The sequence below is a fragment of the Callithrix jacchus genome, chromosome 11, assembly GCF_049354715.1.
Source record: "Callithrix jacchus isolate 240 chromosome 11, calJac240_pri, whole genome shotgun sequence".
Lineage (NCBI taxonomy): Eukaryota > Metazoa > Chordata > Mammalia > Primates > Cebidae > Callithrix > Callithrix jacchus.
In genome coordinates this window covers 108,063,273-108,088,661 of record NC_133512.1, presented here as the reverse complement: position 1 = coordinate 108,088,661, position 25,389 = coordinate 108,063,273, and the positions used below count along the sequence as shown (strand labels likewise).

The 25,389-nt window shown below is 39.9% G+C and overlaps 1 protein-coding gene across 15 annotated transcripts in view; it reads left to right on the top strand.

Annotated features, from left to right (window-relative positions):
• Positions 1-726: 726 nt before the first annotated feature.
• The window catches only part of UBN2 (ubinuclein 2), a 104,447-nt gene continuing 79,784 nt past the window's right edge, over positions 727-25,389 (top strand). For 5 of the 15 annotated variants that reach the window (XR_013524221.1, XM_035254613.3, XM_035254612.3 and 2 more), the window contains exons 1-3: positions 1,939-2,651; positions 7,996-8,088; positions 24,313-24,414. Coding sequence is in view for 14 of the 15 variants with exons in the window: in XM_035254613.3 (XP_035110504.2) it covers positions 2,184-2,651; positions 7,996-8,088; positions 24,313-24,414 (663 nt within the window). In the remaining variant the exon portion in view is untranslated. Of the gene's footprint in view, positions 813-1,938; positions 2,652-2,764; positions 3,153-6,232; positions 6,367-7,995; positions 8,089-24,312; positions 24,415-25,389 lie in introns of those variants that run through there. The other 10 variants (XM_078343642.1, XM_035254614.3, XM_078343641.1 and 7 more) reach the window with 8 other exon arrangements.

Here is a 25,389-nt window from a genome sequence, read left to right as displayed (position 1 = left end):
TAATTTGCTTCTATATGATTTATATTAACATTTTTCTACACTGTATTATAAAATATTTTTATATTAAATTAGCTCTGTTGCTTTTACTTTATCCTGAGCAGTAGATAAGTATTATGAAACTTATGTTTCAGATATGCACATATGTGTTACGGATATACGGGTGTACACTCTGGGTTACAATATAAAATTTCTTACTGTGGGTTGTGAATCAAAACACTGGAAAATTCAGTGGGTTAGAAGTTAGAAGATAATGTTGGATAAGTAACGCACCTGCAGAAGAAGGTGCACACCACCAGTCTGCAGTCTCTGAGCTAAATTGTGGAGGATATTGAATATGAGTATACACACATAAAACTCAGTTTGTAGGTAAGTTGAAGCCAGGACAGAGAACGATATAATAAAAACTCTTTTAGAGACATTAATATGACCCCATCTCAAGACTGACAGGAATAGAGACTGAAGGCAGAAAGGTCATTTAAGTATCACTAAGACAATCCAAAAATGAGACCTGAATTTGGAATCAGAAAAGGAGCAATAGGGAAGGAGATAATGGAGGTAAAACATGGTGCCGAGGAGAAAAGATGGGGTTTTAGAGCTGGGAGAGATCTTTGGAATCATAGTTTTCATCACCATATTAGTCCAAGTAGGGAAAGTAACAGGGAGGAAAAAACGGAACCCGCTCAGAATTTGTCTGTGACGTCACAGTGACTTAATAAAAGAACTCTCAATAGTTAATCGAGGTAGGGCGGACGCGGTGGCTCACACCTGTAATCCCAGCACTTTGGGAGGCTGAGGCGGATGGATCACCTGAGGTCAGGAGTTTGAGATCAGCTTGGCCAACACGAGGAAACCCCATCTTTACTAAAAATACAAAAATTAGCCGGGTGTGGTGGCGGGCCCCTGTAATCCCAGGTACTTGGGAGGCTGAGGCAGGAGAATCACTTGAACCTGGGAGGTGGAGGTTGCAGTGAGTCGAGATCCTGCCATTGTCCTCCAGCCTGGGCAACAAGAATTATGTATTTTAAAAAATGTTAATCCAGTTAATGCAATTAACAGAAGGCTTGGATTCCCTTCAGGATATGAAGGGCCGGCCCTCAGATTTACTTTTTATTCAATGGATTAAAATGACCAATAATTCTCATCCTTTTAAACCTGACTTTCAGTTAAGTAATTACAAGTGAGCCTACTGGGCGTGCCCAATCAATTCCTTCCCCAACCTGAAATGTGTCCTTTAGCATTCTTTTCATAAGTATGTTTCCAAAAATACCACCAAACTCTCTTAAGAAGTTTTCTACTGATTTCAACAGTTTTGGCGTTATGAATGAACCTAGAACTCTTCATCTGCTTGTTAACTTTCCAACTGCAAAGCGTTATTGAACATTTAAAGACCCTGGCCCCACGCAGCGCTCACTGCACCCAGGCGAGGGAAACCAGAGTAGTTCTAGGAAGCGGAGGCCTGCGCTTTCCGGAGGGAAGCCGCTGGGGGTAGTCAGACTGAAGCTGGGCACTTCCTTTCTTCCCTGGATATTTAAGGCTACGGGGACACTGGGCGGTCATACACGACGGCCAGCGCATCCCTCTACCTTGGCCCAGGGTCCACTTTGAATAATCAGCTGACAAGCCCAACTCCCTAGAACCCAGCGCGGGAGACCCTGCGCCATGACTAGGTCGGTCTCAGGCGCATCCCAACGCTCATCCCAGGAAGCTCCAGGAGCGCCTCTGGTTTCCGGGTGCGAATAGGAAGCTACTCGGGAAACCCCAGAATCCTCCCTTGGAGGAAGGGTGCAGACGGCGTCTCCGTTTCCAAGGAAACAGGCCGAGCCCTCTCGTCACTTCCGCCGACCTGTCTGGACTCCAGACTGTTGGGAGGAAAACTGAGCAACAGCCACGACAGTGGACGCGAGCGTCTTCTCTGTGCGCATGCGCCCGCTCAGCGGCCTGCTTCTATTTATGTGGGGGATCCAACATGGCGGCCGCGGCGACCCTGGCGATGGCGGTGAATCCCATCAGAACGTAGTAGCGGGGAAGGGGGCACGGTCCGCACTCACCGTGGCGTCGGCGGAGACGGCTGAGGGTGGTGGAGGGAAGAAAAGCGACGGGGAGCAAGAGGAAGGGCGGGGAGGCACGCAGCGCGGCGAAGCGAGCGCCGGCTCGAGCGAAAGCAGAGGGCCAGAACAGTGGGGATGGCGGAGCCGCGCAGAGTAGCGTTCATTAGCTTGTCACCGGTGCGGCGGCGCGAGGCCGAGTACCCGGGGCCCGAGCGCGAGCCCGAGTACCCCCGCGAGCCCCCCCGGCTGGAGCCGCAGCCGTACCGCGAGCCGGCCCGGGCGGAGCCGCCGGCCCCGCGGGAGGCTGCCCCCCGCTCGGACGCGCAGCCCCCGCCGCGGGAGAAGCCGCTCCCCCAGCGCGAGGTCAGCCGCGCCGAGCCGTCCATGTCGCTGCAGCGGGAGCCCCCGCGGCCCGAGCCGCCGCCGCCGCTCCCACCGCTGCCCTTGCAGCCGCCCCCGCCGCGGGAGTCGGCTTCCCGGGCTGAGCTGCCGCCGCGGCCGCCGAGAGAGACTGTGCGCCTGGAGCTGGTGCTTAAGGACCCCACCGACGAGAGCTGCGTGGAGTTCAGTTACCCGGAGCTGCTGCTGTGCGGAGAACAACGGGTACAGAAGATTCCTCCCTCCTGCCCCAGACCCCGGGAGCCTCAGGACCCGCCGCCTTCCCCAGCTGGTTTGCACCTTGGGACGCCCACCAAGCGCGTCCGGGTCGCCCTGAGGGTGGGGTGCGGGGAACCGGGGCGGAGGGGTGGACGGGGCGGTGAGCGCTGCTTTCTCCACTCCCGGCGATGGCCGAGGCTCTCCCCCGGCTGCGCCGAATCCCCCAAACCCCCGATACTCGCTCCCAACGCCTCGCCGAGCCTGTTTTCTTGTGCACCTTTCGGAACCTCAGATTTTCCTTCTTTCCTTTCTGCTCCCCACACAAAATCCTGGGGCCCTGCAGGCCGTGTGGCTGGGTTCTCCCTGTGGCGCTACAGCTGTGGTTCCAGTAGAAAGGAAGAGAAAACCTTGGGGGACACGCCCCCCAGTCTGAAGCAGAGAGATTGTGTAACCCCTCTCGTATCATCCTCATCACTGTTTGTTTTGCTGGGCGCCTTGGCTGCTGAGGTGTGCTTGCGTGCCTGTGATATTTTTCTTAATCGAAGGAATTTAAGAATAATTAAAGGTTTTCAGAGACTAAGGATTCCACTTTAGGAATAGAGAAGTGGATCTGGTTAGTTAATCTGGTTACTAATTTTTCTCGTTGGTATTGGTAAACCTTTTTAGCTTTCCTTTTTGTGGAGTTCGTTCATATTGTAATTGAATGGGAAGGTGTCTCTTGTTTTATTTGACACCTACCCGTCATATTATTTAAGGGTATTATCATGAGTTTATAGAAGAATATTGTACTCGGCCTTTGTAATTTTCGGAGAATGATGAAAAAAATCTCAGCTTTGAATTTTCAAAAGTTTATTGAAAATATATAGGTAGGCTTTTGATGTAAGTGGTGAACAATAGAGAAAGGGTAGGGGTTATGCTGGGTAATTGTAGTTTTTATTGTTGTGAGTTGGTGGATCTTCGGAAGTAAGTTAGAAAGGGAAATGATAGATTGACAGTAAAGAAAGAAAAACCGTTTCCTCTGTTGCGTAGCAATTATGCCCGTTATTAGGTTTTTGCTTTAGCTTGGGTCTAATGGACTCCGGAAGTCACTTGTTCTGTTTTCATCTTCAACTACCTTTATGGTCAAAATGACTGACCACTTAGTCACTAAGTATCATGTTGAACAATTAGATTTTGTTTACTTCATGGCCAGCCAATGTTTTGATCATTATTTAGAAATGTTGTGTGGTCAAATCATTACAAAATGTCTTCAACCAAAATGAATTGTTTAAGGGGAGAGATCATTTTGGTCACTTCCACGTAGCATTTTGCTCTTTAGACTCATTTGATTACGTCCTCTTCTTTAGAAATGTGATGTCACTTTTTTCCCCAAAAGAGTATTAAAAATATTGGATGGGAGCATTTTTCAAACAAATTGTATTTAAGCTGCTAATCTAAATTGGTTTGCAGTTTTTGTAGTTTTCATAAATTAACGGTGAAAGCATTATCTTTCGGTAAAAATACGTGGCAGTAACTACATTTACTGAGTTCTTACTGTGTGCTAGACACAGTTCTAAGCCCTGCACATGGTTTTTCTAGTAGTCCAGCAGAACTCCATGAGGTAAAAACTATTATCCTCTCTTTACAAATGTATGTAATTTTATTAGTACTTCTTTCCGTAGTGATATAATTTCTTACTAAAACAAAATTTCTTACAATTAACTCATATAGTTTAAAAGATTCTGCCAAAATGAAGTAAAATTTAAGTCATAGTAGACATACAAAGACCTTTATTATGTCTCTGTGAATGCTGTAATCGCAATTACAAATTAATAATAGATGTGTATCATTTAATTATAAAAAAGAAAAAAGTTCATTTTGACACCCTCGTTTTGCTTACTTGTTAACACCAGAACTACTACTTTCATGTCATAGGAGAAAGAGGAATAATTCCATTTAATTTTTCTGTTTACTCTATTTAAACAGTGTAACTGTCTAGTGGCCCAATTTTCTCATTGTATATCAACCTTATATGCTTTTTCATATTATTCTGAACAAAACAAAATCCATTGTATATAATTACCTTTGCAACAAAGATTTGCCATATTTTTCTATGATTGCTGCTAGTGAGTACCCTTGTTATGCTAGAAAGCATAGAAAACATCTGTTTAAGTAAAATTGTCATGGTTTCATGAAAGGAAATCCTAGAAAAGAGACCATCAAAAAGCAAAATGCAAACATTAGAATTGATCTGGAAAGTTGGTGGTTCCCAAAATTAGAAGAATTAGAAGAGAAAGGGCTCTAAATTTTGAAATAGCCATCTAACACAAAATAAGATTTTAGCTCCAGATGCTGAAAATGGTAGATGTGGGGCTATTAAAAAAAAAAAGGATATGTTACATATGGATACTCTTCATATTAAGGTGCATGTAAATAGTACATGAACAGTAAAACCCTGATTTACTAGAATACGATCAAATTTTTCTGTGCTCTCTTTTTACTAATGAGAAGAAACCACAATCAAGTAAGTTTGTGTTGGGAAAATAGGAAAAACAAAACTACAGGTCCGCTAAACCTTTAACCTTAATGTCTCTGTGAAGTACAGTGCTGTGATTGAGATTGTTTAGGGTGATGACAGGCATTGGAATCATCTCTATCCTGAAGGATTACTTTGGTCACTATTTCTGGCTCAAGAGCAGTAGTGCATTTTAGAAATAAATTTTGGCAATGATTGATACACAAGGAAAGGTTTACCTCTTAGTAAACCAGAAAAATCAGTTAACCAGAACACTCATTTGCGAACATGATTAATTGAACGTTTACTGTAAAAAGAAAAATAAGTGATTATAGTTTGTTAATATAACTATACTATTTGAGAATTCCATGGTAATTCATTGTTTGCATATTTTGCATTTTTCCTGAAAATGGTGTTGATGAGTTAAGATCAAAGCACAAAATTACTGCATCAGTTTTGCATGTGGGTAGTTGATAATTTTCAGATTTTTTTTTTTACCTGAAAAAACAAAAAAGCTTAGTCTTGATTGGGGGAGAGTGTTTTTTCTTAACTATAAAAGAAAAGTGAGACCATTTTCTTAAATTTGTTTTTGTAGGCTGTCAAGAGAAAATAGGAGCTGTACTTTTGATACCTATATAAAGTACATAAAATATTTTAGGATGGCATATAAGGTGATTCTTATTAAAAATATAGATCAATGTGTTTATATTTATACATTTAAAATGGGTCATACTGTAGTAAGTATTTGAGCTTCACAGTACATGAGGGAGCACTTTGTAATAGGCATGGTGATTGCTCACTGTCCTTAACCTGGGCCTCTGGTTAAGGCTATACCCTGACGTGCCTAGGATTCCTTATTAGTTTATTCTTACTAGTTTATCCCCCTTTGGGTCACGTTTATGTTTTTCATTGGTAACTTTTTTTTTTTTTTTTTTTTGACACAAAGTCTTGCTCTGTCTCGACCAGGCTGGAGTGCAGTGGCACGATCTCGGCTCACTGTAACCTCCACCTTCCGGATTCAAGTGATTCTCCTGTTTCAGCCTCCCGAGTAGCTGGGACTACAGGCATGTGCCGCCACACCTGGTTAATTTTGTATTTTTAGTAGAGACGGGATTTCACCATGCTGGCTAGGCTGGTCTTGAACTCTGACCATAGGTGATCCACCTGCTTCGGCCTCCCCAACTGTTGGAATTACAGGCATGAACCACCATGCCCAGCCTTTCATTGGTAACTTGTATTGGAGTGAAGTATTCTATGAATGTATTACTTATACAATAATTTAAAAAATTGATTCTAAAGGTGACTCCTTTAAAGAAGTATCTGGCTTTATTCTAATGTTCCAAGTGTGATGAATTTTTTTGTATTCTTTCTGTCCACAATTTTCTGTCATGATTTTTAGACTGATCATGTCTCAACCTTTATAATTCAGGATGAATTATCTCAATTTCTTTTTTCTTTTTCTTTTTTTTTATGTTTTATTTTTGAGACGGAGTCTCACTATTTCACCAGGCTGGGATGCTATGGTGTGATCTCGGCTCACTGCAACCTCTGCCTCTGGGTTCAAGCGATTTTCCTGCTTCAGCCTCCCAAGGAGTTGGGACTACAGGCGCATGCCAACACGCCCAGCTAACTTTTGCATTGTTAGTAGCAACAGGGTTTTGCCCTGTTGGTCAGGATGCTCTCGATCTCTTGACCTAGTGATCTGCCCGCCTCAGCCTCCCAAAGTACTAGAATTACAGGGGTGAGCCACCATGCCTGGCGAAGTTTCTCAATTTCAAAGTGCAAATCTTCCTTCTTTCTGCATTTTCTTGCCCTTCAGTGTCAACTGAATCTGTATCAGTATTTCAGTTATAGTATACTCTCATTTTTAATTACCTGAAGATGCTATTTTCATAAAAATATCTAGTCTTGTTTTTTTGACTTCATAGTTGTCTGAAATTGGATAAAAGTGGTATTTTTATCTTTGTGCATTGAAAACCATATATATGTTTTTTTGGATACAAAAATAGAAGACTTAAGGATGTGAGTGCTCGTTTTGTTTATTTTTATAAATAGATAGCTAATGTGGGCTTCTAGCTCTGGGTGTGTGTTTTAAATCATGGATTTATAATAAACTTTCACTTTCTCCTTCTAGAAGAAAGCCATGCTAATGTAATCTTTTTGCAGATACTTCACTTTTCTAGCTTTGTTTAAAAGTAGTGTGTATTCCTTGAATGGATATCCATTGACAGGATATTGGTGATATAATGGTTGTTTATACTGGACCTCAGCAGAGAGCGATAGCTGCTATGCACACTCAATGTTAACTTACAGACAGATGATTAAGTGTTGACTCTGATTAATAATCTAGGCTCCTTTTAGAAGAATTTCCTGATCAAAGCAGTTAATCTTTGTTAGTGACGATATCAAATTAGAGTTATAAGTGAGATTTTCACAATTAGCTAATGTTCCTGAGGATTTTTTTTTCCTTGATATGGATGAGGTGACCATATGATCATTTTGCAGGTGAAGACAGTTTGGATTGTTGAGTTCTTAGCCATCAAACCACTGTGGAGTTTATATGGGTCCATCACAACTGCATGTATTTTTTGCTATGAACCAAATTTTTTAGTTTTAATACTTGTGACTTACTTGTTAGTATTAGGAAAAGTTGTCTCATTGATTAAATTTAAGATTTAGTATCTGAATAATAACATAGCTATATAACATATGTTCTATATTCTCAGTTTATTCCCTTTCAGATCATGTTTATTGAAATAGAATTGAAGTGGTCATTACATAATAATAAATAAACAGTAATACTAGTTGTAATACTAATGGATACTTCCGTTTCTTTTTCCATTCACCTTGAATCAGAAGAAGCTCATTCATACAGAAGACCCATTTAATGATGAACATCGGGAGAGGCAAGAAGTGGAAATGTTGGCTAAGAAGTTTGAAATGAAATACGTGAGTATAAAACTGATCAGTTAGGGAATTTTATCCTATTGGCCTGTTTTATTGATGTGGCCGGTTGGGAGGGCTTATAAATACATATTGCCTGCCTTACCTTGTTCTCACAAATTGAAACCAAATGAATGGCTAGACAGTCAAATAAAGATTCTGATAGTTAAAGTAGCCATCATTTATTTTTATTTATTTTATTTATTTATTTTGGCAAAAGGATCTTGCGCTGTCTTTCCGGCTGGAGTGCAGTGGCGCAGTGTCAGCTCACTGCAACCGCCACCTCCCAGATTTAAGCGATTCTCATGCCTTGGCCTCCCAAGTAGCTGGGACTAAGCGTGCACCACTACATCTGGCTAGTTTTTTGTATTTTTAGTAGAGACAGGGTTTCATCAGGTTGGCCAGGCTGGTTGTGAACTCCTGACCTCAAGTCATCCATTCTGCCAAGTAACCATCATTTATTACAGTCTTTCTAGAGTCCAGGCTGTTTGCTTTACATATATTATGTAAAGCAAAATCACAAGCTAAGTAATATTGACCATATTTTACAGATGAGGAAACTGAGGCTCTGAGTTCAAGATTAAGTAACCGATCCAGGGTCATACAGTAGCAAGAGTAGGCTACACGTCCAGGTCTGTGTAGCTCTAACTCTATTCCCTTTCCACCACCATTCTGAATGTTATTTTAATTCTCTTGGTATAGTAGTTCTCAAACCTACCTGGCTCCTAAGAGTTTAAGAGTGAACATGTGTACTTCTAAGCCCCTTGCATCAGACTCAGTTGGAACCAGCATGAGACTTCTATGAAAGTGTCTAGTTTATGTTAAATATTCATGTATATTTTATCTTCAGTGCCACAATATATTGGTGTTTGTTTGAATACAAAAACACTTTTTAATTACCTGATTTAGTTGCTTAACATTTTTCTCAAATTTTCTAGTATTACTGACGTTGTAGAAAGCCCCACTTCGCACCCCATGTTTATACTATGGCTTTAAGTCCTCTTGGCACTTTGCTAAAACATAACCCAGTTGAGAAGCAACACCTTACCCCTCTGATTCCTCTGTGAGTTGAAAAGTATCCCACAAGAGGTAGGATATCAGCTCACCCTGGCTTTGTCATTCATAGTACTCTCAAGATACAACTGGGATCTTGACCCATACCTGCTGGCTCCTTGTGGTAATTAAGAAACCATTTGGGGGTAGAAGAAGAAATAAATGAGAACAGATTGGATTTGGAATCAGGTCCTAGGCCATACTTTGCCATCTACTAATTGTGTCCTTTTGGTGAAGTTATTTAGCTTTGGGCCACAGTTTTTTTTTTCTCTCTTTTTTGTTTTTTTTTTCCCTGAGATAGAGTCTGTCACACAGCTGGAGTGCAGTGGTATGATCTTGGCTTGCTGTACACTCTGCTTCCTGGGTTCAAGCAATTCTCCTGTCTCAGCCACCTGAGTAGTAGCTGGGATTACAGGCATGCACCACCATGCCTGGCTAATTTTTGTATTTTTAGTGGAGACAGGGTTTCACCATGTTGGCGAGGCTGGTCTCAAACTCCTGACCTCAAGTGATCTGTCTGCCTTGGCCTCCCAAAGTGCTGGGATTACAGGTGTGAGCCATCAGGCCTGGCCAGTGCCATAGTTTTCTTATCTATAAATTGAGAGGTTCAGATTTTTCTGAGATCCTTCTGGTTCTCTATTCTGTGACTATATAATAATAAATTTAAGAGTGGACTGGTGGGTATTTTAATAGAAGGAATAGCAAAAGTTGTTACACTGATTTGTAGTGTTTAATTACAATGTAATCTTTTGAGATTGTATTGTATCATGATGTATAAATCGTAAAATCCTGTAGGATGTATAAATACTAAATAGGATGTATAAATCTTAAAATACTGTGTTTTTTATACAAGTTATACATTGGTTAAACTTAATGTTTTAACCAACCATACACTTATGTAGCGCAAAATTCAAAAATAAAAAATCTTTTATTGTATTGCCTACCCATCGAATCCCACTTCCGAGGCAAGTAACGTGCCTGTGGTACTAGAGATATTATATCTCTGTACATATACACCTATTCCTTTCCCATCCCCTTTTTATACATATCATAGAATACTATACATGCTTATGCTCTTGGCTTTTTTTTTTCTTGAGATAGAGTCTCACTCTGTTGCCCAGGCTGGAGTGCAATGGTGTGATCTTGGTCCACTGCAACCTCTGCCTCCCAGCTTCAAGAGACTCTCCTGCCTCAGCCTCCTGAGTAGTTGGGGTTACAGGCGCATGGCACCACGCCCAGCTAATTTTTATATTTTTAGTAGAGATGGGGTTTCACCATGTTGGTCAGGCTGGTCTCAAACTCTTGACATTATGATCCACCTGCCTCAGCCTCCCAAAGTGCTGGGATTACAGGCGTGAGCCACTGCACCTGGCCTGCTCTTGGCTTTTTATTTATTATATCTTAGCATATTTGTGGGGGGGGGGGTGTCATATCAGGACAAAGTGCTTTCTGTGCCTTTTTTTTTTTTAAGGCTGCATGCAGTTTTATTGCATGGAACTATCACACTTCAACTAGTACCCAAATTACTTAGGTTGTTTTCAAAAATTTGCCTTCATTAATAGTGCTGTAGTAAGTTAGTCTGTAAAGTGGCATTTTACACAATTTCAAGTTTATCTCTAGGACAAATTCCTAGAAGTAGAAGATTCAGATCGGAGGATTTATGCATTTATAATTTTAGTATATCTTACTAAATTACCAGTTCTCCTCCCCCAGCACTATATTAGAGTGTCTATTTTGCCATGAGTTATAAAATCAAGGATTGGAATTGCCCTTTGCAAATGGAAAAATTCCTCCTATAAGTAAAGTGATTCAGTGTATGACTCACTTCCTTAAAGTTAGCATTAAGTCTTCTTAGTTAACCCTAGGATAGTATCTGGCATAGAAAGACCAACGTTCTGAAGTTATTTGATGAAATTGAGTTTCAGTTGACTTAGATATATTCATGCCTTGTTATTGTATTTACAGTGATAAAATATTACTCATGTTATAATCTAAATTAATGGGCTATGGTTCTTCTCCAGATTTTTATTTTGCTGACTTACTCACTTATTTTCATTCTAATTAGAGATTTTATGTACATTAACCAAAATGCATGGCCAATTGTATATGAGTATTAAGTGTGTGTGTGTGTGTGTGTGTATTCTATACTCAACAAGACTCTGTTTCTACCAAACTACACACACACACATACACACACACACACACACACACACACAGAGTTTGGTATATATATGCCAAACTGTGTGTGTGTGTGTGTGTGTGTTTAGTTTGGTAGAAACGGGGTCTTGTTGGCCGGGTGCGGTGGCTCACGCCTATAATCCCAGCACTTTGGGAGGCCGAGGCGGGTGGATCACGAGGTCAAGAGATCAAGACCGTCCTGGCCAACATGGTGAAACCCTGTCTCTACTAAAAATATAAAAATTAGCTGGGCATGGTGGTGCGCGCCTGTAGTCCCAGCTACTCGGGAGGCTGAGGCAGGAGAATTGCTTGAACCCAGGAGGCGGAGGTTGTGGTGAGCCGAGATCGTGCCATTGCACTCCAGTCTGGGTAACAACAGCGAAACTCCGTCTCCAAAAAAAAAAAAAAAGAAACAGGGTCTTCTTGAGTATAGAATACACACACACACACACCATACACACTTAATACTCATAGATATACACTTGGCCATGCTTTTTGGTTAATGTACATAAAATCTCTAATTAGAATGGAAATAAGAGTAAGTCAGCAAAATAAAAATCCAGAGAAGAAACAAGACCCTGTTTCTAACAAACAAAAATATATATATACATATATATTGTTTTATATATAGTTTATATATGTTTATATGTCGTTTATATATGTTTACATATAGTTTTATATATGTATATATATAGTTTTATATATATATGTGTATATATAGTTTTACATATATGTATATATATATCTACACACACACACACGCACGCACACGCAGTCTTGTTTTGCCCAGGCTGGTCTTAAATTTCTGAGTTCAAGTGATCCACCTGCCTCAGCCTTCCAAAGTGCTGCATTTACAGGTGTGAGCCACTGTACGCAGCCTAAATATTTATTAAATAATTATTCAGTACTTTTAAATAAAATCATCAGGCCAGAAGTGACGTGAGAGAAGATACGTCATCCTGGTGGGCCCTATAGGCCTAAAGCTCTAGGCATTCACAAAATCTCTTCCTTAAACAACAGTGATCTTCATTGGTGTCTGGGGCAGGTGTTGTAGCAGTTGAAAATCAGTGATGTCAGAAATTATAAGGAGGATAAAACTGTAAAAAGAGCACCCTGCATTGAATTTAAGGGGTTCCTTTCTTTGTTCTGTCTTAATTTATGGCCATGTTCTATTTCCTGTTATGCTGCTCTTATGCTCAGGTAATGTGACAATTCACATTCAGCCTCATTACTAAATGGTTTTTGGGGAAGTGGTTAATATGACTATTAAGTACTTATTTTTACTGAGATTATACTAATTTGGTTGTTGTACATAAATCTTTTTAAATAGCTAAGTCCAAGTTTTGACATTTCTACAACTGTATAGGCTCCAGATTTGTCTTGATGGTTAGAAAGGAGGCAGGATACGGGTAAAGGAGGCTCCCATGCCTCTTTATTCCCAGTTAAGGCTCCAGAATGTTTAGGTAAAACATCTCAGCTTCCAACTCAGTTTTTAGATGTTCTCTAGGTAATATATGCCTTTTATCAGGCCACCTATACTCTAAAGTAGGCTGGTTCAATTCGATGAGTGTAGACTTGTTCTCTCAGCCTTTTAGGACAGAGGATAACCTGTAATCATTGAAGATTTCTCTTAGTGATTTTTTCTCACTCCATTATGCCAGCCATTCTGAAAGATCATGTTGTCCTAGGACTGGATATAAATTCAGTAATCTAAAGGAAAGCACCTAGCAGAATACCTTGTGCCTAGCAGGGGCTCAGTTAAGACTCTGTGAATCTGAATGACTCTTTGAATAGGAAGGCATGTATTCTGCCAGGCATTTATTAGTATTCATGAAATCACATTATAACTTAAAAATCTGCTTACTGGCCGGGCGCGGTGGCTCATGCTTATAATCCCAGCACTTTGGGAGGCCGAGGCGGGTAGCTCATGAGGTCAAGAGATCGAGACCATCCTGGTCAACAAGGTGACCCCGTCTCTACTAAGAATACAAAAAAATTAGCTGGGCATGGTGGTGCGCGCCTGTAGTCCCAGCTGCTTGGGAGGCTGAGGCAGGAGAATTGCTTGAACCCAGAAGGCGGAGGTTGCGGTGACCCAAGATTGCGCCATTGCGCTCCAGTCTGGGTAACAAGAGCGAAACTCCGTCTCAAAAAAAAAAAAATATCTGCTTACTATGCTATATAGACCATCTTTCATGCTTAGTTCTATGTGATTTTGGACTCTCAGAGCCCTGTAGTTTCTTATTTGTTTTAAAAAGAAGGGTAGGAGTAGATTTGATAGTAGAAAAGTAATTCTGAGCAGTCTTTTTTTTTTTTTTTTTTTGAGACAGGGTTTCACCTTGTTGGCCAGGCTGGTCTTGAACTCCCGACCTCAGGTGATCTGCCCACCTTGGCCTCCCAAAGTGCTGGGATTACAGGCATGAGCCACTGTACTCAGCCATAATTCTGAGCAGTCTCATAAATCAAACAGTTCACCAAATGGAATAACACTATTTTTACTCAAAGACAAATTACTTTTCTGAAAAGTCTTGATTTTTTGAGACCCTGTCTCCAATAATAATAATAATAATAATAAAATGGGCTGGGTGAAGTGGCTCATGCCTGTAATCCCAGCACTTAGGAAGGCCGAGGTGAGCAGATCACTTGAGGTCAGGAGGTTGCAATCAGCCTGGGCGGCATGGTGAAACCCTGTCAATACTAAAATACAAAAATTTGCTGGGCCTGTTGGTGGGCCCCTATAATCCCAGCTCTTCAGAAGGCAGAGGCAGGAGAATCACTTGAACCCAGGAGGTGGAGGTTGCAGTGAGCCGAGATCGTACCATTGCACTCCAGCCTGGATGACGAGGGAGACTCAGTCTAAAAGAAATATATATATATATATATATATATATATATATATATATATATATTTCTATTTTTTTTTTTACAATGAAAAAATATTGATTTTCTTTTGTATGACTTATAAAGGTCATTCTTTTCAGATATGTTTGAAAGTATTTTGGAATAACTAATTTCTGATGAGTAACTTCTTCACAGTAAATACTATTCAACTGAGTAGAGAGAAATATAATTTTGTCTTAAAATAATTGTGGATTTTTTTTTTAACTGTCTTCAAATGTGAACCTGATGCAAGTAGATGTTTTGAAAGCATTTATGTACTGTCTCTGGGAGTTGTAAGAATTGTGTCAGTTGCTCATGTTATTGATTATCCATACTTGCTGAGGAGTTAGAGCATCCTTGGGAACTTTGTAGGCTAGTTTTCCTGGTTTTTTGGGGGCTTATGTTAGGGCTGGTCCCTAAGGATCGTCTTGATATAGAGCTTTGTACAAACTTATTGACACCACCACAAAGTAAATTCTACTTGCAAAACACAAATACTGGTGGATTTAGGGTTTTGTAGACCAATAATAGTATGATATTACATGTACAATAAAAACGTAAAATAACCTTTTCAAGTAAACTTGGCGAGGAGAGAGAGGGTCTTAAATAAAGGGCAAGGAGGAATGCCTAGCTCAAATAATAGTTTCTTTATTGCACTTACCAATTCTAATAGCTTGCTGTGACATGCCCTTTTAATTCCTTGGCCTCTTTGAATTGAATAAATTCTCTTCAGCCTTCTTTAATCCCTTAGGAACAACTGAGAATCAGCATTTTAGGGTGTTTAGGAGGAAGGACCCATATCCATATGTGATGATTGTGTATACTATTTTTGTGCTGTGTAGTCAGCTCTTGGCTATATTTCTACTGCCTTGAAACTCTGTTCCTTTCTATTAGTAGGTTGAAGAAATGGGTGTAGATGTAAACAGATAAGTTTGTGGCAGGGCTGGGACAAATAGGGAGTCTTGTGACGACAGGATGTTTTCTTCTCGCTTATGAGACTGGAGTCTTTCTTAGCGGTCAGGGTCATGCTTGCTCTGTCTGCCAGAGGTGATCAATGAATGTTGATTATTAGTTTGGTTTACTATTAGCTGGAGGCATTTCGGGGTCAGGGGGTCCAATACTAAGAACATCTTGTTTGTTTGCTTTCCAGTTTAGTGTTACAGTGTAATGAGGCTGCATTGGCTTGAAACACTGATTGTCAGGTTAAGCAAGTACTAATGACTCAGTAAGGAATATTCTGAGTCACAGGGAACTAGTGCCTAGAAGAGTAGATAAGAAGGAGGTTCTTTACTTTAGATGTAGCAAAATACAAGGCTTTGGTTGTTGTTTGGAAAATAAGTTTTGATTTTTATAAGATCTTCTTAATGTGTAAGCTGTGTATTATCAACTGCAGAGGTTCAGAGAATTTATCAAGAAAACGTAATTCAAAACAGGTCTGTCTAGTAGGGAAGACACTGTCATTTAATCCTTTGCCAATGTAACTTGAGTTTCTTTAGGTTAAATTTTAATATTTGTGAATTAATTTACGTGCACCTTTCTGGCAACTGTCAGAAGTTTGGTTCCAGCTTATACAATTTGCACACTATTTAATTTTAGCACAATTAGGGAACTGCAGGGTAGAGAATAGAAATGGAGAGGTAAGGCAGGAGGCAGGTCAGGGTTGGAAGTTTTCCTGGAAGGCCACAAGTGAGGAAAAGCAAACTGTAGCTAGAAAACTACATTAATGGCCTCTGTGATGGAGGGAACTGGATTGTGCCCTATACTTGGCAGAAATCTGTAAGTGGAGCAATGCCTGTGGAACCCTAATTGCTGGAGAGTGAGTTAAGAAAGAGCTACTCAGGTATGGGTGTGTCAAATACAGGTTATCCAAAGCTCTTTTCTCCACAGTGAGACTAGGAAGCACAGCCAAGTGAGGAGGAGTTCCAGACTTTGGTAGTGAACATTTAGTGGGCCAAACTTAGGAAAATAACATTTATTGAATGGGTAGTACATGTCCTTAATAAAACTCAGAAGATACAAAAGGTAATGTGATGAAAAGTAATCTCCTTCCTACCCCTGACTCCCAGCTAACTAGATCACTCCTTAGAGACACCGTGAGTTTCTTGCCCCAGAGACCTATGTATATGCGGGCAGTTACATATTTCAAAGTTTTTTTTTTTGTTGCTGTTCGCTGTAAAAGGATATATAAATACAGATGAATGAAAAGATCAAAATAAAAATCAGCAAATCACCTATGAGTCCACTGCCAGGCAGAACCATGTGAATAGTTTGATGGTTTAAAGTATATCCTTTCAGGACTTTTAAAAATGCATATGCAATTGCATATGTACTTTCTTGTACTATAAAAAAAATTTTTTTAGAGCCAGGTGTGGTGGCTAACACCTTTAATCATCCCAGTTACTTGGGAGGCTGAGGCAGAGAAGATAGCTTGAGCCTAGGAGTTCAAGACCAACCTGGGCAACATAGCAAGCAAGACCCCATCTCTCAAAAAAAAAAACAAAATAAAATCACCTGAGCAATACATGAGTATGTTCCTTTTATTAAAACAATTCAAATAATAAGTATTATACCAAAGTCTTCCTTCACCACTGCTTCCAATTATATCCCTTCCCCGTCGTAATGACCATGGTTATCTGCTTGTTGTGTATTCTTTGAGCATTTATACATATCTGTAGATATATATTACTGTATTTTATATTTCATAGATGAGATCATCCTGTTCTTATGATAGAGAAAAAAACAGTATCTTGTTGTTTAGATGTTATCTCCATGATTACCAGTTGAGGACCTTTTCAGATGTGTAGTGAACATTGATAGTACCTTTTCTGTGAAGAGCCTGAGCTGCACATAACATCTAGTAAACTGCTCTTGTTACCACAATTTTTTTTCTTTTTCTTTTTTTGAGACAGGGTCTTTATCGCCCAGACTGGAGGGCAGTGGTATGATCACGGCTCACTGTAGCCTTGACCTTCTGGGGTCAAACGATCCTCCCACGTAGCTGGGACTATAGGTGCGCACCACCATGCCTGGCTTTTTTTCTCTCTTTTTTTTTTTTCCTTGGTAGAGACAGGGTTTCACCATGTTGCCCAGGCTGGTCTTGAACTCCTGGGTTCAAGTGATCCACCCACTTCAGCCTCCCAAAAGTGCTAGGATTATAGGCGTGAGCCACCTCGCCCAGCCTACCACATTATTCTTCAATGACTATTAACATTGAATGGATATACGATAGTTTATAATTTATACTTTTATAATTTTGTAAGATCATTTTTTGGGGAGGCATTTTGGTTAGGTTAATACTACTATGATCAAGTAAGGCTTTGACTCTTTTATTTGCTCCTGTTGATAAGATTCATTCTTACTTAATACTAATCATTTTACCACTTTGATTAGATTATGGATTCAGAACTATTATGGTTTCTGGTGGCAACAAACTAGTCACTTTGACTAGACATAGATGTTCCTAAATCTCTCTAATTACTCATAAATTGTTTGCACTTTTGCATATATGTGATTGTGTCCCTTATAGCAGATCCTGTTTGTGTAGTTTGTGTAGTTTTCCTTAGGTAAATCTTATAGGCAGCTATTTATGCCTAAACAAGAAATATGTTAGAAGAGCAGAAAAAGATCATTGTCATTGTGATTTTAATTAGAAAGCATCCTGGAGAAAAGATTGAAAATGTAGGCTGATACATGAGAGCTGGGAGGATTAAGTGAGTAGCAGGAGACTATCCCAGATAGGGAGAAAGCAGAAGGAAAGGTAGGAAGGAGTATTTAGGGAAGAGTTGGTAGACAGTTTGAATGGTTGAAATGTTCATGTTGGAAAATTGTAAGAAAAAAATTGGAAAGGTAGTTTGAGTCAACATGTAGAAGGCATTTAACTGGTGCCATATTAAGTGTTATCTTTTTTTTTTTTTTGAGACAGAGTCTTGTTCTGTCACCAGGCTGGAGTGGAGTGCAGTGGCGCAATCTTGGCTTGTTGCAACCTCCAACTCCCTGGTTTAAGTGATTCTCCTGTGTCAGCCTCCCAAGTAGCTGGGACTATAGGCACGCACCATCACACCCCAGCTAATTTTTGTATTTTTAGTAGAGATGGGGTTTCACCATGTTGGCCAGGATGGTCTTGATCCCCTGACTTTGTGATCTGCCAGCCTCAGCCTCCCAAAGTGCTGGGATTAAAGGCATGAGCCACCACGCCTGGCCCAATTTATTTTCTTATAGGTGGAGTGCTTCTGGAGCATTTTGAGCAGGGGAATAATACTATATTTTCAAAATATTAGGTGGTAATTATGCAGGATAAATTTGAAGGAAAAGGCTGGGCACGGCGGCTTGTGCCTGTAATCCTAGCACTTTGAGAGGCTGAGGTGGGTGGATCACCTGAGGTCAGTAGTTCGAGACCATCCTGGCCAACATGGTAAAACCCCATCTCTACTAAAAATATAAAAATTAGCTGAGCATGGTAGTACGTACCTATAGTCCCAGCTACTCAGAAGGCTGAGGCAGGTGAATCACTTCAACCTGGAAGGCAGAGGTTGGGATGAGCTGAGATCATACCACTGTACTCCAGCCTGGGTGCCAACAGAGTGAGACTTCATCTCAAAAAATAAAATTTTTGAGGAAAGAGAGGCTAATGAAGGCATTCATTATATTTAGGTGAAAAAGGCTAGCATTCTAGCGTTGACAGTTAGAATGGGAAGGAAGCTGTAAATGTGACTAATCATGGGAACAAAGATTTATAGGGAGAGATACTTGGAAGCAGAAATTATGAGAGACTTTTGAAATAGCTTTATTGAAGTATAACTTAAATAAATGTAATTCATCCATTTTAAGCATATAGTTTGATGGATTTTAACAGATGCATACAATCCTGTAACCACTACTACAATCATGATACAGAACGATTGCATCGTCCCAGAAAATTCCCTTTGTAGACAGTCCTGTCCCTCCAGACTTAGCCCCTGGTATCCTCTGATCTAGTTCCTGTGACTCTAGGCTTTTTTGGTGTGTGTTTGTTTGCATTTTCTAGGGTTTCTTGTAAATGGAATCTCATGTCTTCTGTGTCTGGGTACTGTCACTTAGCATAGTGCTTTTGAAATCCCTCCATGTCTTACATGTGTCCCTTTTTATTGCTGAGTAGTAATCCACTGTATTCCTACTGTGGATTATGGACCACAGTTGTTTATCTGTCTACCAGATGATGGCCGTTGGGTTGTTTCCAGTTTTTGGCTGCTGTGAACCAAGCTGATATAAACATGAGAGTACAGGTCTGTGTGTGAATACACATTTGCATTTCTCTTGGGTACATGTAAGAGTGGGGCTGTTAGATCCCATGGTAACTGTATGCTTAACAAGAAACTATCTGATTTGCTGAGAGAGATCATTAAAAGAAAAGAAAAAGAAACTACCAAACAATTTTTCAAAGTAGCCACATCATTTTGCATTCCTGCTAATGATGTGTGAGAGAAGCAATTGCGCAATGTCCGTTTTAGCATTTGATATCATCACTCTTTTAATTTTAGCCAATAATGGTTTTAAGGCAGAAAAATTGCAAAGATGAACAAAATGAGAATGTCAAATGGAAGAAGCTAATTTGGAGACAAATGACAGTGGGAACACTAATTTCAGTTTTGGTCTATTGAGTTTAAGGTGTTTTCAACTAAAAAATTACACTATGGGTTCTATAACTTTTCACATAGAATTTTTAATAGAATGGCCCATTGGAGTTAGACAGTCATGAGTTTGAAGATTGGCTCGCCTACTTTCTGTGTGACCTTAGATAAGTTACTTGTCTTTCCGAGCCTTAGTTTTTCCCATTTGTCAAATGTGAAATAATAGATGGTTGTACTTAGTATGGGATCTGATGCAAAGTTAGCATTCAGTGGATGCTAGCTGTCGTCATGATCTTGCTTGGCATTTAAATATGTATTTTATGCCCCCAATAACTTGGGACTTCCTTGCAAATCTGAGCATTTTTTTTCTTTCTAGCTGTTCTATTCCCCAGCTGTGTTAATTCCCCATGCCAGTAGCCAGAGTGAGTTTGTTAAACGCTGATCTTGTCACTTACTTCTCTGTGCTGATCCCTTCAGTGGCTTCCACAAGTGCTTGACTCCACTTGTCCTTGTCTGGGTATGAATATCTTAGTAAGAAGCCTTGATTAGGTTTTCTGTTGAAGAGGTCTCCTTTCAACCTTTTGCCTTTCTACCATTTATAACTATTGTAGTCATTTGTTTAATCTTTCTCTTCTCTTCATACTTAACTGCTTGTGCATAACTATAAAATCCATGAAGGCTGGCATATGGTAAGTCCTCAGCACGTATGTTAAATAGATTATCTTGTTTTAAGTTACTTGAAGACAAGGACTTTTTATACTTAAATTCTTTCTGCTATTTTAACATATTGCCTTCTATGGCATAAGTTCTTAACAGATATTTTTGACTCTAATGGTTCAGAATAAGCTATGTAGAATTATTGAGTCAAATAAGATGAAGAGTTTTAAAAGTTATTTTAGCATATTTCTATATGATAATAATATGTCATAGAAAATTTAGAAAACATATAAGAGGCAGAAGAAGAAAATGTAAGAGTATTGCAAAGTCTCTTGGCAGATGCTTTCAGATTTCTTTCCAAAAGGGTTTTTCTTATTGGTACACTCTTATCAGCTGTGTTTGAGCAGTCCTATGCTCCATCTTTTCAGAATTTAAAGGCTTATAATTTGATAGAGGAAATTGATATATCTTACTGTAACCTCATTTGTTTTTGATCATTTTTCATTGAGTTGTAATGCTGCATTTTTCATCTTTAATTCTTGTATACTAGGGTAGGTTTCTGAACAGTGCTGTCCGTTAATCTTTTTATTCTTGTATTCCTGCCTCATCTATTTTAACTCCCATAACTTTAAACATACTATGTGGCAAGACTAGTCACATGGATCTAAGATCTAAAAGATCTTAGATCTCTTCCTCCTTCTCATTTAGGGTGAAATCATCCCTCATGTTCTTAACTGCTTGTGTGTAACTTTTTTTCAATAGAATATCTCTTACCGACCTCTCTCTTTCCTTTTCCTGAATTCCGATTCTCACCATAATTCTGTAACATAATGTAAAGGTCTCATTCTGCAGATCTGCCAAAATGGGAAAAATAAGGACAATCTAATACGTATTTTGCATCTAAGCACATATGTGTGTTGTATGTGTATATGATTATATGTACCTTACATCTGTGTGTGTGTATATATATATGTATATGTGCATGTATGCATGTTGTTTAATTGTTCTTGGATTATACCCTCAGGGGCCTTACTTAGCAAAATGCAAGTGTTGCCACCCTGTGTTGGTTCCTAGAATTGTTCTTGAAACTTTTACCTAACTTGTAAAATCTAAAAATATGGAAACCACTCCTTATATTTTGCACCACAGTGCCTTTCTTGGTGATGCTGGTATAGTAATCGTGTTGTTTTGTCCACTGAAAAGCGTACAGTGGAGTCATAGCTTATGTGGGAGTCAGGCGTTTTTAGTATCACTATGTAATACAGACATAGCAGTTAGTCAGAATTGCCTTTGCAAGTTACTTGTAAGGTGATGACACTATGTTGGAAATGTCTTTCATAAGTCTGGCATAACATTTTTCCCTCAAGCACTGGAACAGATCACTGTTTCTTTGCGTTGAAGCAAGGTGAAGCAATTTGCTTTTATTTAAGAGCCATGTTACTGCGACTTACGCATCTTTAACCATTAGAATCACACTTTTCATTGAGAGATGTGGTGTGAGATCTGAAACCAAATGGGATGACCAGAGATTTACATCTTGCATCTCATGCTATATATAAGGCTCACTGTGGCTTAGTGGTGGCATGTTGGTTGGCAGAATCCTTTGCACTAATTGTTTTCTTGGTTTTGTTTTTGCTTTTGTCTTTTGAGATAGAGTCTCATTCTGTCACCCAGGGTGGAATACAGTGGCATGAACATGGCTCACTGTAGCCTCAACCTTCTGGGTTCCTCCTGCCTTACTCTCTCAAGTAGCAGGGACCACAGGCACATGCCATCATGCCTGGCTAATCTAAAAAACAAATTTTTTTTTGGTAGAGACGGGTCTCACTTTGTTGCCCAGGCTAGTCTCAACCTCCTGGGCTCTCACAGTCCTCCTGCGTTGGCCTTCCAAACTGCTGAAATTACAGATATGAGCCACTGCACCTATCCTTCTCCTCCCTCTTTTTCTAAGCATCCTCTTCACCACTCCCCTACCAAAAAAATTGTAGGACAGGGAAATATTGGAAGATGCGTAGAAAATTTAAGCTGGGTACCGTAGCTTGTATCTGTAGTCCTGGCTACTTGGGAGTGTGAAGCAGGAGGATCACTTGAGCCCAGGCATTCAAGGTGAGCTATAACCCTACCATGGCGCTCCAGTTTGGGCTGCAGAGCCAGACCCTGTGTAATTTTTTTCTTTTGGAGACAGAGTCTTGCTTTGTTGTTTAGGCTGGAATGCAGTGGCACCATCTCAGCTCACTGCAACGTCTGCCTCCCCAGTTCAAGCATTTCTTGAGCCTCAGCCATCCAAGTAGCTGGGACTACAGGCGCCCACCACCAAACCTGACTAATTTTTGTATTTTTAGTATAGATGGGGTTTCGCCATTTTAGCCAGGCTGGTCTCAAATTCCTGGCCTCAAGTGATCTGCCTGCCTCGACTTCCCAAAGTGCTAGGATTACAGGCGTGAGCTACTACACCCAGCCCAGATCCTGTATCAAAAAAAAAAGAATTATAGACTCACAAAAAGTTGCAAATATACTACAGAGAAGTCCCATGTACCCATTGGATGCAGCTTCTCCCAGTAGTAGTATCTTACATATCTACAGTTATCAAAACTAGGAAATTGACATTGGCATAATACAGTTAACTAGATAATAGATCTTAACTCAGATTTCACACACTCATTTCAGTTTATACATGCACTCATTTTTCATTGTCTTATATGTCTGTGGGTATAAGTCTGATTATTCAAACAAATACTTTTAGGCTGGACCCAGTGACTCACACCTATAATTCCAGCACTTTGGGAGGCTGAGGCAGGAGGATTACTTGAGCCCAGGAGTTCAAGACCAGCCTGCACAACATAGGGAGACCCTGTCTCTACAAAAGAAATTAAAAATTAGCAGGGCTTTGTGGCATGCACCTGTAGTTCCAATTACTCAGGAGACTGAGGCAGGAGGTTCACTTGAGCCCAGGAGGTTGAGGCTGCAGTGAGCCATGATTATGCCACTGCACTCCAGCCTGAGTAACAGAGCGGGACCCAATCTGAAAAAACAAACGTGTAGTGAGCCCTGATCATGCCACTGCAGTGCAGCCTGGGCAATAGAGCAAGACCCTATCTGTTAAAAAAAAGCAAACAAATAATTTTAAGCATAATTTTAGGTTTACAGGAAAGTTACAAAGATAATACAGAGAGTTCTCGTACCGCCTTCACTCACTTTCCTCTGTTAACGTCTTAGATTCATGTGGTACATTTGTTACAGCTAACAAGCCAGCATTGGCACACCACCATTCAAGTCCACATTTTGTTTGGATTTTACTAGTTTTTCCCCTAGTGTCTATCTTCTGTTCCTGAATCTCAGCCAGGTTACCATATTACATTTAGTCATTATTTCTCCTTAGGTTCATCTATACTTTGGCAGTTTTTCAGATTTTCTTTGTTTTTGATAATGTTGACAACTTTGAAGAACACTGGTCACTCATTTCGTAGAATGTCCTTGAATTTGGTTTTGTCTGATGGTTTTCTCTGGGTTAGGCTGGGGTTGTAGGCTTTTGAGAAGATCACAGAGGTGAAGTGCAGTTTTTAATCACAGATCAAGGATACATGGAGTCAATATGACGTATCTCTGTTGCTGTTGACTGTGATCACTTAGAGAGGAAGTGTGGCCAGATTTTCCACCAGGAAATTACTCTGTCCCTCCCCTTTCCATATTCTTTGGAACAAATCTCTAAGTGCAACTTACACTCAAGGTGTGGGAGGACTTAAACCTCTTGGAGAGGGGGATTATCTACAAAATCGTTTGAATTCTTCTAACAGGTCTTTTTTAACTTTATGGAAACAGCATGAGTGCTAAATCAGTCTAATGTATCTGTTCTTTGCAGGGTGGGAAACCCCGTAAACACCGGAAGGATCGGCTACAAGATTTAATTGATATAGGCTTTGGCTATGATGAGACAGATCCATTTATTGATAACTCAGAGGCTGTGAGTAATGTATCTTTAATATAGCAGCAAATTCATTGTTTATATGGGATACTAGAAGTCAAGGGTAAAGTAACTTAAATAGTTCAGTGAATGTTTCTATTTGTGCTTTTTAAAGCCATGCTCACTACTTAAAGATTTACCTTTTTTATTTTTTATTTTTAAGAATACTACACATTTAGAATTTTGTAAAACTGGGTTTGTATATGGTGAGTTGTTATTACACTATTAAACTAGACCTAGTTTTATCAAACTTCTTTCTGTAAAAGGCCACATAGTAAGTATTTTAGACTTTGTGAACCTTATGGTTTCTGTCACAACTACACAACTTTGCCACTGTAGCATGAGAGCAGCCATAGATAATACCTAAATGGATTAGCGTGGCTGCATTACAATGAAACTTTATGGTCTGTGAAATTTAAATTTCATACAATTTTTGTGTGTCATGAAGTAGTAATTTTCTGTTGATTTATTTTTTTCCCAATCATTTAAAAAATGTAAAATCCATTCCTACCTTGGAAGCTACATGAAAAGAAGCTAGTGGGCTGGATTTGGCCAGTGTGTCTCATGATTTGCTGGCTCTGTACAATGTCTTTATTTTCATACGCTCTGCTCCTTTCCAGTTCTGGAAAGAATCTCTTGGGATTCTCTAATAGTTGCTCATTTTCAGATGTGTAATTATAGCTTTGACTCCATCATCACCCCTTGCCCAAACTGAGAACCAAAAGAAGTTTTTTAAAAAAAGTAAAAAGGAAAATCAAATGCTGAAAAACATTATGTTAAGATAATGGTTCTCAGTTGGGGGTGAAAATACTAATACTTCTTAACTCAGACTTAAGAAATTAGGATTTCTAGAGGCAAGGCCTACAGAGATTTTAGTGTTCCCTTTTTTAAATTATAAGATTAACATATGCTTAGGGTAAAACAGCAATAAAGTACAAGTTAGTTATGAAGTAAAAGGTAAAGTACCCAAAGGGG